This window comes from Chelmon rostratus, chromosome 22, assembly GCF_017976325.1.
Source record: "Chelmon rostratus isolate fCheRos1 chromosome 22, fCheRos1.pri, whole genome shotgun sequence".
Lineage (NCBI taxonomy): Eukaryota > Metazoa > Chordata > Actinopteri > Chaetodontiformes > Chaetodontidae > Chelmon > Chelmon rostratus.
The window spans coordinates 3,882,405-3,895,718 of NC_055679.1; the positions used below are offsets into that span (position 1 = coordinate 3,882,405).

The window sequence follows — 13,314 nt, forward strand, 5'->3', positions numbered from 1 at the left end:
ATACATAGTTAATAGGGGCAAAATACACAGACTTTCATGTTCATTATAAATATTATCATTATATAAATGTGATGTGATTTTATTGTCATTTACTTTTTTCTAAGTCTTATTATTCATTGCACACTAGTCTTTTACCTTGCATTTAACATCACACACTGTGTGTGAGACAAATAAAAACAAATAATGAAACATGAAAACCTTTTAATGAAAGCTTGAAAAGTTATAATTCAGCCTTGAAACTCAAATTTGGCATCAACCGGCTGCGTCAGGGCTTTTCTGGTGTTAAAAGTTAGTCCTAGAATTTAGACCTGCAGCTGCATTGAAGAAATACACTTTATTTTTCATGTTGTTCAGTGTGCACCAGCTCATCAGATGGGACTGAAATGTGGTTGCCCATGAAATTAAAATGAGAGATCAAAAATCTGTTCAGCTGGAAAAAGAGGAAAAATGTTTATTTGATAATAAGATGGCAAATAAGCAATCCCAAGCAAACTTAAAATAAATCTGATTTAAATCTATAAAACCCTAAACCAATTCCCTTTGTCCCACTTCTGCCTCTCTCAGACATTATTTCAGTCCATGTATCAGGCCTGCTTCAATTTACTTTTTTTATCGTATTGCTATTCATTGACTTTGCTCCATCTGGTTTTTCTGATGTTACTTCGTCTCTCCTCTCCCGTCCAGCTGAGTCTCGGCCGGGATGTGGACTGGTTTTCAGAGTGATGCGTTTCCTGATGCACTTGCTTTGACGTCACCTACGCTTTTAAGTGACTTGCATAATGACAACTTGTTCACGTTTGCAGTAACAGAAATGCACATAAAACAGTGACTGTGATGTCACCACTCCCACAATTACGTGTGTGTGTCTTCACACCAAACACAGACAGAAGACCCCAGGATGTCATTTGTTTTTATTCTGTTATGTTACATGTGACCATAAACTTCCAGGAAGTTATAGTTGCCATGGGGATACAGTAAATATATTCAGGTACTCAGAGAGGCAAAAGGGTAGGAGTGTGTGGAAAATCGAGGGGGAGGGGCAGTTGACATTGACAGTGTGCACAAGTTGAGGACAGTCGCATGTGTGTGGCGTCAAGTGACGAGGAGTGGAATAAAACAAACTGTTCTTGAAATCAGCATTGAAAAACAAAACAATAAAAGAGAACAGTGACCTAATGCTACAAGCAGAAAAACACACACACAAGATAAACTGACATACAAAAGAAGAATAAATAAAACATTATTTTACAGACACAGCGACGGCAGACGGCAGAGATGTTCACTTCCCTCTGAATTTGGTGTGTGAGAGAGCGAGAGAGGGACAAGGACGACGGCGGAGAGGAGTGGTCTCTCTCCCTCCCTCTCCTGTGGCAGGAATCAGCATCCGGAAAAACCTACGAGTGAGTTGCTATGGCGACGCTGCAAGAGGGGAGGCAGGAGCTGGGTGGGCGTGGCGAGCTGTGGAGCAGGAGTCAGACTCGTTTCTAAGGCTTCGTATGGCACGTCCGCTCTAAAACACTACGGTGACTACAGCTGCCACCATGGTCCCACTCCAAGCCCCCCCCGCCAACCAATATTCCAGATCTTTCCCTTTGTTATCAGTCCACCTTGAGACTTGGACTCTGGCTACATTTGTATGCTCCACACCACACCCACCGCATCCCTGCCGACCTCCCATCTCCTCCACTAAACCCCCTACCTACCCCCTCCCCAGTCCGACTCTAGAAGGCACTGGTATATACTTATTTCTCCACATTCTAGCATCTGGATTCGCTATTTAAGATGAGCAATCGAGGCAATGAGGATACACAGAAATACACGTACAGATACACACGGGCCAGCCGGGTAACTTACGGGGGTACAGCTGGCTCCCGGCGATGCTACCAGTTTGTCTTTAAACCTGTGTTAGCGTTACAAAGTTTTCATCGCTCAACAGTCTGCTGACGGCGGAGGCAATCAGATATGTAAACGTCGACAAGGCTAACATCATGACAGGCCAAGAGATATACAAAATCAATACTCAGATATGGTCCAGAGGTGATTTGACTCTTTTTGAATTGCCTCAATTAGTAGTTACTCACTCGCATCGTCGGAGAAAATCCTGACAGACAGTGTTAAAAAGGTCAGGTACTGGTTCTAATATGCTGCCATCATCCTTGGCTGATCATAAAAACAAATACGGGGGTCCAAAGTAACTTTTCAGCAGACAAACGATGGCTGGGGCTCGAGTATTTTTGTGTAACAGTGCTAAACACAGCCCTTAGCTTAGTCAGTCCTCACAAGTCATAGTCCTCATAAGGGTGTTACGTCCACCATTTATTTCTGAACGTCATTATCTAGCAAACTGTTTCTGAGAGTAAAATTTTGAAATCTAAGTGTCCAATGAGGAAGGCAACAGATTGGAACCACGATGCACATACTAACTACTGACAAAATTTCCAAAAAGTTATATCATTCTGCATCGACTGCTTGAATAACAGCAGCTTCTTGAGACCATTCTCATGCATTTTTGACGTGAATCTAATTGTGTACCCCACTAACGTGTCCATGTGTATCTACAGAGCAGTGGACAGAAAGACACACAAGGTTGAAAAGACTGGCTTGTGCACAGAGCGCGGGAGCGTCTACATCGCGAACCTTGCTGCTGAAATGCCACGCGCTGCTAGGAACGAGTCACCCTGTTGGATATTTACACAGTGAATGGGGCCGACTCCTACTCTACACACTGAGTTTGGCTGGTACTTGCGTACATTTGGAATGGTTTACTATGGTGAGAGTAGTAATTATAAAAAAGTACATCTCCTCCTTCCACTAGTAGCTTACTAAAGTGTCTATTCTAGTTTTCCTGGTGAACATCTGAGGCGCAAAAACACTGGAAGCAACGACGCTCTTAAATTCACTTTGCCATTATGGCGCTGAAGTCAGCAGGGGAGTGCTGAGGGTTTCCTCTTCCATGGCTCAGTCTGGAGTCTGTTTTTATAGGTGGAGACCAGCTGGTCAATCCACTTTTTAGATTTTGTATATATGGTTGCAAAACTCAACTCTGCAATCCACTCTCTGTACAGTTCATAAAGCTAAAGACAGCGGCCAGTTAGCTTAGCTTAGCATAAAGGCTCCAAACAGCCAGCCTGGCTCTGTCCAAAGGAAACAAAATCCACCTACCAGCACCTTTAATTATCACATTATATCATTAGTATAGTCATGACATTATGAGCACAGCCACTTAGAGTATCTGATGGTTGCCTGGCAAACTCCTGATGGTGACAACAAATAGCCTTGTAGGCATGTTAATAAGTGATCTTGAGAGGTGCTCAGAGGTGGATTTTGTTCCATTCAAACAGGGCCAGGCGAGTTGTTTTCCTCTGTGTCCAGTCTATTATGCTAAGCTAAGCTAATCAGTTGCTGTTGCTGTTTTAAATGACATGTATGAGAGTGTTGTTAATCTTCTCATCTAGCTCTCGGCAAGAAAGCGAAAAAGTGCGTTTCCTATTCTATTCCTTTAACTTGCCGTTAGGTGAGAGAAGGCAGTTTTTCCACTACATCGCTTGCTTTGCTGACTTTGATTTAAAACTATCTTGACCTGATCTAGGGCAGTGGTCACTGAAGTTCATGACACAACACAAAAATCTGAATTTTTTGACCTTCTGTTGATGCTCCAAATCTCCTCAGAGCCGAAATGTCCAAGTTATTTTGTCCACTTGAGCTCAAGTTGAAAAAAGAAAGACCATATCAACGACACAAACACCTGATTTCCAGTGCATTTGTGCCTCCAGACACAATACTGTACATGCTACCTACAGTATACAATGACATTGTGTCAAACATCTGACTTTTTTCTTGAAACATTGACTTTGTATGCAAGTTTTGTTACACAACAGAAATTATAGCTTCTCTTCCTTTTGACATATCGCTCGTGTTATTTGTCTTCCTCGTCCATTTCCGGTCAATATGAAAGTATCTTATAATAAAAAAATAAAAGTCACGTAAATTGGACCACTTGGTTTTTCTCTCCCTTATCACCACTTTTTGTTCCACGCAGACCTCTAATCATGAAGGACACACCAAGCAACGAAACAAAATTATTAAAAAAACAAACAAACAAAAAAAATCCATTAAAATTAAAGTTTTTTTTTTATCTGTGTCCATCTGAGTCGTGATACTCGTCTCCACGTTTAAAGGTTCCCTGTCGTTTGAGGTGAAATGCGAATCAATGGAGCGGTTTCACTCCATTGGAAAAAAAAACACAAACAACAGCTAAAAAACGTCTCCTGCGTTTGCCTGTCACGTCAAGGCAAAGCAGTTAGCTCCGGAGTGGCAGTCGAGACTTCATCGCAGCAGAATCTCAGCTCCAGCGACCTCTCCCCATCGCTGCTCCTCTCTCTTTGAAATCTGTGGATCTCCCCGGAGTTTTGGAATGGACTCGTTAAAAGTTTTTTAAAAAGTCTCTTCTCGCGTGGAAGGCTCCACTTTTCTGGACGTGTGTGGTTAATAAAGACAGAGAAGAAGACAGTCGGAGGGGGCTGGTGTAGTCACTTATCGTGAGAGGTCAAAGTTCATACCTCTAAGCCGCCCCCCCCCACTGCGACGCCTAACGTTCAGAGAGTACGTGAGTGTGTTTGTGTGTGTGAGGGCGTCACTCTCTCTCTCTCTGCGGCGTATGGCTGCTACTTGAAGACGTAGTTGATCAGGACCTGAAGGAGGATGAGGAAAACAATGATGACGTAGTCGCGCTGCTGGAGGAAGGAGCTGCCCTCCACCCGGCCGGCCGCTCGGCTCCGCAGCACACCGATGCTCCTACGGACACACAGAAATGAAGCGGAGATGCTCAGACTTTAGGCATCAGGTCACACTCGTGGTACAGTAATGCTAACGCCCTCCTCACCTGTTGATGTCCTCCTGCGTCTGCTTTATAGATTCAATGGCACTTTGAAGTTCACTGAGGTCTGCTCCTTTTTTCCTCAGACGACTGCTATGCTTGCTTTTGTGTCCTGCAACAAAGTGTGTTAATTAAACTGAGGACATTTTTAATACCAGATATAATGCAATTTAATATATTTGTGAGGATCATCCTGGTCAAAGAGAGATGGAAACCCAGTGGGGAAAATAAGGCCGACGATTATTTATTAAGTACATGAATTTATTAACATTTCTATCACATTTATTCCCAGCTCAATGTTTCAATTATTCCTCATAATATTATCAATTAATGTGTGTGACCTGAAACTGATAAATAATAAATTGTCCCTTTTCCTATCAAAGTCGATGAGCTTTCTTGGCGCTGTGGCTAGCAATAGCAACAGTGTTTGCTATTTGTTTGATGGTGCTCAAAATTCCACAAAAAAGGATGAAACAGCCTCCTGTGCTCATAGTCCAGTCTAACTTGTAGTTCATTCATGTATAACGTGTCTCAACAGCCTGCAAACGCATACAAAAAAAAAGCTGCAACTATTGTTACAGCTCTAAGGACTTTCTGGGGGAACTTAATTCAATGCGTTTTAATACTCTGAGAATTGAAGATACTTTGCTGAAAGCTTACATGTTAAAGTCATTCTCAGGTTTTTAGTGCAAAAACACCTTATTAGCTCTGAGTTAATTATCATTTTAGATTCTGATGTTAGTGTGTGTGCACACTTCAACTGAATTAAACAATATGAATTACAAGCCTGTTCTGTCACCATCACTTTCACACCACCAGAGTGCGCTGTTGAGTAACATCACATTATCAGAAATTCACCACAGTCTGAGCCCTCATGTGGTGTTCTGCATATTAAGAGCTAGATCTTAACTGGGTTAAAACTGGGCTAAATTTGGTATTTCAACATCTAGTTAGGACCTGATTTACACTAAAATATACTGATCTATTGGCTGGTGAAGCAACTGTGTATGTCTAAAAATACTAATTTATAACCAGAGTGAATCTAGTTTCTAGTTGTTTGTTTTACCTGCTTATTGGGCTGCTGTTTATCTGTTATATTATCAGCTGTATTTAACTATAAATACAACAACAAAATAGACAGTTTTACACATGTTAGCCTCTATGTGTTTTTTTATATGTGACGTGGCTCACGTTCGCTGCCGGATGAGTCTTGGCGGTCGGGTTCGGGTGAAGAGCAGCCACTCTCCGGGCTCTTGGGCTTGTCGCTCTTAGGTTTCCTCTTTGGCACCGTTACCTACACGCACACGTACAGATGCACACGCAAGCACACACAAACACGCAAAGAGAAACAGGTCAAACAAAGAGGTCACACACACACACAACAGCTGCAACCAAACAAGAACACATACAAACACATCTCAGCATCCACACAAGATCAAAGACTCAAAAATGGGAATTAACTGAATTGTTTACATGCACATAAATGCAACAAAACGGTGTGATGATGCAAGAGTCCCCCCCCCACACGCACACACACTCCTACACAAACATGCGAGTCGGCGTCGGCGCGTCAATGAGATGATGTGCAAGGCATGCTGGTACATCAGTCAGCCACATCCGTTTACTACACTCAACAATGACGCACAAACAGTGTCCAAAATTAACCGAATCTGCCAAGAGCTGGGACATTAAAATAATTCAGTTCAAAGGGATTAAACTGGATTACAGCTCTCATTCTGAATGCATTATTTAATGTGCTGCACTTCTTCAGGCCTGGAGTCTTTGTCAGGCAAATCAGATTTTGAGGTTGATGCAAGGTTGGCGGCACAAAAACATTTCAGATTTTGCCAGACGAAGTGCACAAACATTAATAAGAAAGAATGTTTTTTAATGGCTTTTACCTCCCGAGAATAATCTTTCCTATCGCTCCACTGGTGTTATTCCAAAAGCCAAAGCAAATACTGCAAGTGTTGACCGTGAGAGACACTGATGCATTGAACAAACAGGCAGATCACCAGCTAGGCCATTGGCAGGTGGTTACTTTGAACACACACACACACACACAAACAAAATAAAACAGTCTGACAGACTCCAATCATATGAGCGGCAATTGCAGCGACTGCGGCACAGCAGCCTTTAGCTTCTCAACACGAGGCCAAGTGAGCAAACACAACGTAGGTACAGATCAAATGAAGATGAGGACAGGTGAAGGGTGGAGGCGGGCGTGCTGGCTGATGGTGGTGGTTGGCCTGTTGACGTGATGGATGGAGCTGTTCTCTCTTTTCGACTTTGTATGGGAGAAAACTAAATAAACTGCACAAACCAAATGTTTGCTAACGCCATACTGATATCGGATAGTGTCACAGTTCTAGAAGTGTACCAGGGTTTATTATCATTTCATTACATTTAAGTTTAATTTCATCTCATTTAAGATTAAGATTGCAAAAACAGAGTTAAAAGAAATACATTTTATTTTATTTTTTCCACAATACAAGAAAAGTTAAGTCTTGAGCCTGCAGGGAGACAATATGTCCAAATAAGGCTCTGTGTAAAACATGTAGTCCTTCATGTTAAAAGATCCTTTTCTTCTCCATAAGCCAAGAGAAGGAAGGAGAACACCTGGTTTTCGGCTCTTCAGCATGCAGTTTGACCAAAGCTTCCCTCCCATACAGAGAGAGCAGCAGCTGCCAGGGTTGGAAAAGAAAAAACAGACAGGAAAAAGACAAAAAAAAAAAGGAGCAGAGGCAACAACGGCGACGGCGGCACAGTGATGATGGCACAAAGAGAAGAAGCGACAATGAAGACGGTGCACCGGGTGCTGCGTGGAAGGTGGCTGAGGCGGCGAGCTGCTTTTTTTTTTTGTAAATGGCGGTTTTCGATCGGGACGACCTACCTGGCACTTGCAATTGTCCCTCCGCGGCCCCTGGTTACTCAGACTAATAAGACTGCCAGAACGTACCATAGGGGTGCGGTGTCGGACCTTGGTCTGGATACAGCCGTCTTTCTCAAACTGGATCAGGTCGTTGAGCGGATCCCATGGCCTCGTGCTGCGGAGAGGGCAGAGAGACACAGGGGGCGGGATGAAGACATGAAAGATGACAGAGACAGAGAAATACATGAACGACAGAGAGATTATGGAAGACAGGAAGAGAGAAAGAGAAAAATGTGAAATAGAGAAACAGAAAGGGGATGAAAGAGAAGATGGACTCTCCAGTGCATCATATAATATATTAAAAGCACTGACGGACATCATCAAGACCAGTGTGATAGCAGGTTGGATGTCACCCCTGCAGTTACAGGGAATCAGCACTAGATGGCACCCTGCCACGCTGGTCAATTCAATATGAAGGAGGAGGACAGACTTGTTTTCAGGCTCTGAAGTGTAATTCTGTCATTCTTATTCAGGCAGCTGCACTTTTCACATGCTTTTTAACACGAGCGTCTATCATTAAAGTTTTGTTCTTTGTTCTCCACAAAAAAAAAACATATTCTCCTTGAAATGCATCAATGTCTCTAAAAATTACTGCAGGTTTTCATTATATGATTGTTGATGTTAATTATTTATTATCCAATCCAGTAAATTAAAGCTCACCAACGTCTTAATCCAATGTCCGCTTTAGGCTTTTGCTTGGTCATTTTTGTCAAAGGTGGACTCCAGCCATTCATATAAAGGGTGGACTGATATTATTGGCTGATATTAGCTTGACACAGAAACTGTATAAGCACTGCATCCACCTACAAGCAACACGAAATTGCAGTGCAGTCATGCAAAATACAATGTTGCCATTACACAGTTTGCCCTCCAGAGAGCAATGTCAAGTTCATTTTTACACTGTTACACTTCATATTGTGGGGTTGGTTGTTTGTGAAGCAGCCCCATTATTTTAGCCCGTCACTGTACAGTAAATTGAGAGGGGTCACTCACTCGGCATATCTGTAATGCCACTCTCCGGTGACCGGGTCCTGCTCGAACAGGGCGGGGATCCACTCCTCGCACTTGGCCTTCCGTTCGCGGGCCGACTTCCTCTGAGCTTCCTCCAGGATGAACTTCTCGTTGGTGGCCTCGGTCTGGTCCTTGTTGTTGATGGCCCGGGTCACGTGCTGCCACAGTCTGACGGATTGAGAGGGGACAAAGTCAGAAGCTGTTCGGGGGGAATAAAAACTCTGCGCTTATTGTTATTCCAATCTTTTTTTTGGGTTAAAAGGATGTACTGATATGCTCATAACTGTCGGGTCCACCTTTCTGATTCAAGCTCTCCCTGCTCCTCTGGTGGGACGGTGCAGCGGGTCAGTCGACTCTGCCTCAGCTCCGGCGTTGGGTTCCAGAAGGTGTCCACCGTCCCGGTTTTCTTGTCATTGATGAAGATCTCGCTGTCCTGTGAGGAGAAAGTCAGAAAGCACTTCTTATTTGTGTCAAGACAACATAGGATACAAACATTGTGAAGCTCTCTTCTGTATACCAGACATTTACACCACCAGAAAAGGCCTAAAAGAAACAGTCAAACTAAAGCTGATTTTAAAGAGAGAGAAGACTGTGGATCAGAAAAGTGTTTGAGATATAACACAGATCCTGGGCATGAGCTGCATGTTGCATATTGTGTGCACATCAGGGTTTATTACACAGCAAGCAGTCCTCAGAAGAATGTGTGAACAGCCGTGTCTTACCCAGTGTCCTTCTAGCGTAGCTAACACCTCCTTTCCCAGCTTGATCTTTCCAGAGACCTGATTGACACTGTCACTGCTGCCCAGGAATGGCTGGAGGAGAGGGGAGAGAGAGGAGGAGGAGGGAGAGGGTGGGTGGTGAGGATATAAGCAGAAGGAAGGGGAAAGGAAGAGACATACGCGCATACACACGGTTTACAAGCTGCAATTACGGTGGAGAGAAATACTGTGATTTATTACGCGTAATTTTAGTCTGTAGGAACTGAAACAGGATGTTACGGTATGATTTGGTTCTGTTTGGTTCAGCATAGCCTCGCCTTAATTACAAAAGAAACGTAGCTGAAGAAAACCAGACTTGGAGGTAAGGCTTATGAGCACTTCAGCACTACAGATTTTAAGACCTAACAACAAAAGAAATTAAGCTAGCAATCACTGTCAACTTCCAATTAAACTTTGTTAATGAAAGAACTTACACTTAATGGTTCAAATAGAGAAACTGCATTCATCAGCACTTTCTCCACTTGACTAATCTATGTGAGGCAAAAACTGCTGCAACTATAAGTCTAATGAGAGACATCTATCTTGATTTGTATTTTAATACTGATTCCACTGCTTGCTTTCCCTGACATGTACCTGTCGCTAGTTCATGACAGGATGATGCAGTTGGAGGATGGGATGGTTGTCGGAGGTGGGGAGGGAGTGGAACGGTGGAGTTGGTGGTGGCGTGAGACATTCAGAAGAGTCACATGAGAAACGGACTTTGAGGAAGAAGTTTAGCACTAAGCAGCTTTGAAGATCCTACTGACTCTAACTGGAGTGCCTTTGTTTCAGACAAGAAAACACAGCCATACCTTTAGTTTGAACTCGAGCTGAGCGCTGTAGCCCGTCTTCTCGCAGGCGATGGTGATCTGACCACCCAGCTCCAGGGTCATGGTGCCGTACAGGATGCCTACCAGCACCACGAGAAAATCCAGTCAGCACAGATAACTTGCTCAGAAAGTGGACACAACTTTTAAGTCTTGCTCTTGGTAGCTGATTGACAGATGTGTCAAACCCTCTGGCTTGGTATCATTTCACTGCGTGTGCTCTATGCGCTATCTGTTTCACCTCTGCATCGGTCTACTGTGCTTTCTAGGAGCTCTCTGAGTGACACGCTAAACGGCGGATCAAGTGAGTTTCGAGCTACATTAAACCACCACTGAAGTGAGATCATAGCGCGAGAGGGAGCAGTTTGAACTCTGACCTTTACAGTGAGCATAGGGCATGTTCATCACATAGTCCTCCCCCCGGTTGAGAAAAGTGAGCCGAGCCTCCCCGTCCAATATGGCCGACAGGGAGTTTCCTGGAATGCAAACAACAGCAGTCAGCGGACAGATGCTCTTGAACAGCAAATGAGCACATGTTTTTATTAGAATAGGGTGACATTAAGTGGCTTTTGGGGGGGGGGGGGGTGTACCATAGAACTTGGACTTGGCGAGGATGCTGCCACTGAGGCAGAACCCGTCCTTCCTGTTACTGACGTAGAAGGCTGACACTGGAGGATGATGGGATACCTGAAGGAAAAATCGGTTGGAAATCAAGTCAAAACAATGAGCATCGGCCACTGAGTCATCTCATCACTGACAGCCAATGCGTCGTTACCTGTTCTGCGATGTAGAAGGTCTTGCTGTTGGTCCTCTGGTGCAGCCACATGCAGCGGTACGTCTCTCCAATAATGGGGTTGTACGGCTTCTTCAACCCCTGTGGATTAAAAACCAACATGACATATGAAAGCATGTATTCTCTATGTAGCTCATCAACATGAAGTCTCTCCTACATGTTTATTCCTCTGACCTTTGGTTTTTTGTAAAATCCAGAGATGTACCACTTCACCACCTTTTTCATCCGGTTGTACGCGTTCTCTTCGATCGCAGCCCTGAGAATGAAACAAATTAAGACCATAACAGCTGCTGATTAACTCGGCACGTAGAACTTTCTTCAACATCTCTTTCAGCTTCCCTCTGCTTGTCATTGTGCACGTAAGCATCCACTGAACTTCCTCACAGTCAGAGAAGACACCCTGAATATGCTTTAGGGGCACATTCAATGAAAGGGTCCGTGTGTCACATTTTATAGAACAATCAGTCACTCAGCTCCAACTAGAGGCACATTGCAACAAAAGGAATGGCTGGTAAATGAATGAAATTAGAAATGATTTGCAGTCTGATGTTAAATACTTAATACAGAAGTGGGCACACACAGGAAAATACCTTCTTATTTCTGTACTGAGGAAGAAAAAGGGCCATCATACACAATCATCTAATAAATGTTTATCCAATTAGATGTAAAAAGTGCTACATTTCTGTCCTTATGGAGGTTAGACACCTTAACTCTGAGCCGACTCTCATTCCATTCTATATCAAAAGAGGAAATTTGATTTGAATTTCTTGAATTTCTAGAAATTTGAAACTATTTATTTAAAAAACCTCGAGCAAACGGAAAAAGAGAAGGGCTTACTCTGACAGGAAGTCTGCGTGGTAGTAGTAGTCTGACAGTTTGTCCAGGAAGGACCTCGGCTCCAGGATGAACGTGGGCAGCACCACCTTGGACAGATCCATGCCAGGTCGCACCTGCTTCAGCAGAGTCCAGATCAGAGATTTATTCTCCTCCGAAACCGTCTCTGTTTGCGCAGCCTCGCCAGCCTGGAGAAGAGGACAGACACGAGGGAAGAGAAGTGATGTATTTTCCCAACATGAAGCCTGAGATAATACTGCAGACATGTCATATGACGACAGATTTCCACAAACACTCACATTCTTGCACGAGCGTCCACATGATGAAACGTTTCATTGTGTTTTGTTTGGGCAACTGGTCTGCAGCTTTTAATTAGCTTTTAAATAGAGAGATTTTCCCTCGGCTTCAGTCGCTGTTTAATTAGTGAGCTGTCAAACTCACATGTCATCAGAAAGGAAATGCACACGAGGACTTTCACACTTATCTTCGTACCACAGTCACACCAATGCACACCAACCCACACAGGCTGTGATCAAAGCCTGTCCAAGCTTTCCTGCTAGCCCCAGCGGAGGAAAAATGCTAATTCCACTTGTTATGCAAGAAACTTCATAACAAAAAAAAAGAAGCTTTTGGCTGAAGTTTTAATTCAAGCTGAAGACAAAATTGGGCGCTGGAAATCCTTTGAGAATATGGTGCATTGCTGCAATCACACTTCGTCAACAACAGGTTTTAATAACAGCTCGGCATGACAAAAGTGGATTTGAAACAAACTCGTCCTCTACCTCTCCCAGCTCCTCATGGGACTGTTCCAGGTACGGGGTTTCCCGCAAATGTTCATTAGGGTCCAGGTCGATGTATGAGTCGTCTTGCCGCTCTGACGTGTCGCTGTCGCTCTCCTCGCTTTTCTCCAGGCCCTCTGGGTCTGACTCCTCATGGTCCTGTTCACCCTCCCTGTCTGACTTGTCCGAGTACAGGTCTGGGTCTTTCAAATGGTCGCTGTCATTGAACCTAGAGGAAGGGTGGGTTGGGTGGTAAAATGGTAGCTGTTAGCTGCACCCTTTAAACAGAGGGAACGTAGCTGTAGCTCGTGGTTTATGGATTTACGTCCTACTCACTGGAAACCGTGGATGTTGTGGGCTCGGAGGAGGCTGTAGAAATTAATGGAGTGTTCTCCGCCGGTGGCTACTGTGCTCATGTCCTCCTTCCCCTCGCGGATCATGGTCCTCTTCAGCAGGCTGGAGCACTTCAGGGCCAGCTCTAAGGCGTCCATCCAGCATCGACCT

The 13,314-nt window shown here is 44.0% G+C and overlaps 1 protein-coding gene across 6 annotated transcripts in view; it reads right to left on the reverse strand.

Moving 5' to 3' along the window:
• Positions 1-639: 639 nt before the first annotated feature.
• osbpl8 (oxysterol binding protein-like 8) overlaps positions 640-13,314 on the reverse strand; it is an 81,068-nt gene continuing 68,393 nt past the window's right edge. For 3 of the 6 annotated variants that reach the window (XM_041963771.1, XM_041963772.1, XM_041963773.1), the window contains 15 exons: positions 13,147-13,312; positions 12,814-13,039; positions 12,035-12,219; positions 11,372-11,453; positions 11,180-11,278; positions 10,995-11,091; positions 10,782-10,880; positions 10,390-10,487; positions 9,542-9,631; positions 9,116-9,252; positions 8,802-8,987; positions 7,770-7,923; positions 6,068-6,170; positions 4,883-4,988; positions 640-4,794 (listed from right to left, as the gene is read on the reverse strand). In XM_041963771.1, the coding sequence (XP_041819705.1) occupies positions 4,665-4,794; positions 4,883-4,988; positions 6,068-6,170; positions 7,770-7,923; positions 8,802-8,987; positions 9,116-9,252; positions 9,542-9,631; positions 10,390-10,487; positions 10,782-10,880; positions 10,995-11,091; positions 11,180-11,278; positions 11,372-11,453; positions 12,035-12,219; positions 12,814-13,039; positions 13,147-13,312 (1,958 nt within the window). In that variant the 3' untranslated portion in view covers positions 640-4,664. The remainder of the gene's footprint in view (positions 4,795-4,882; positions 4,989-6,067; positions 6,171-7,769; positions 7,924-8,801; positions 8,988-9,115; positions 9,253-9,541; positions 9,632-10,389; positions 10,488-10,781; positions 10,881-10,994; positions 11,092-11,179; positions 11,279-11,371; positions 11,454-12,034; positions 12,220-12,813; positions 13,040-13,146; positions 13,313-13,314) is intronic. The other 3 variants (XM_041963775.1, XM_041963776.1, XM_041963774.1) reach the window with 2 other exon arrangements.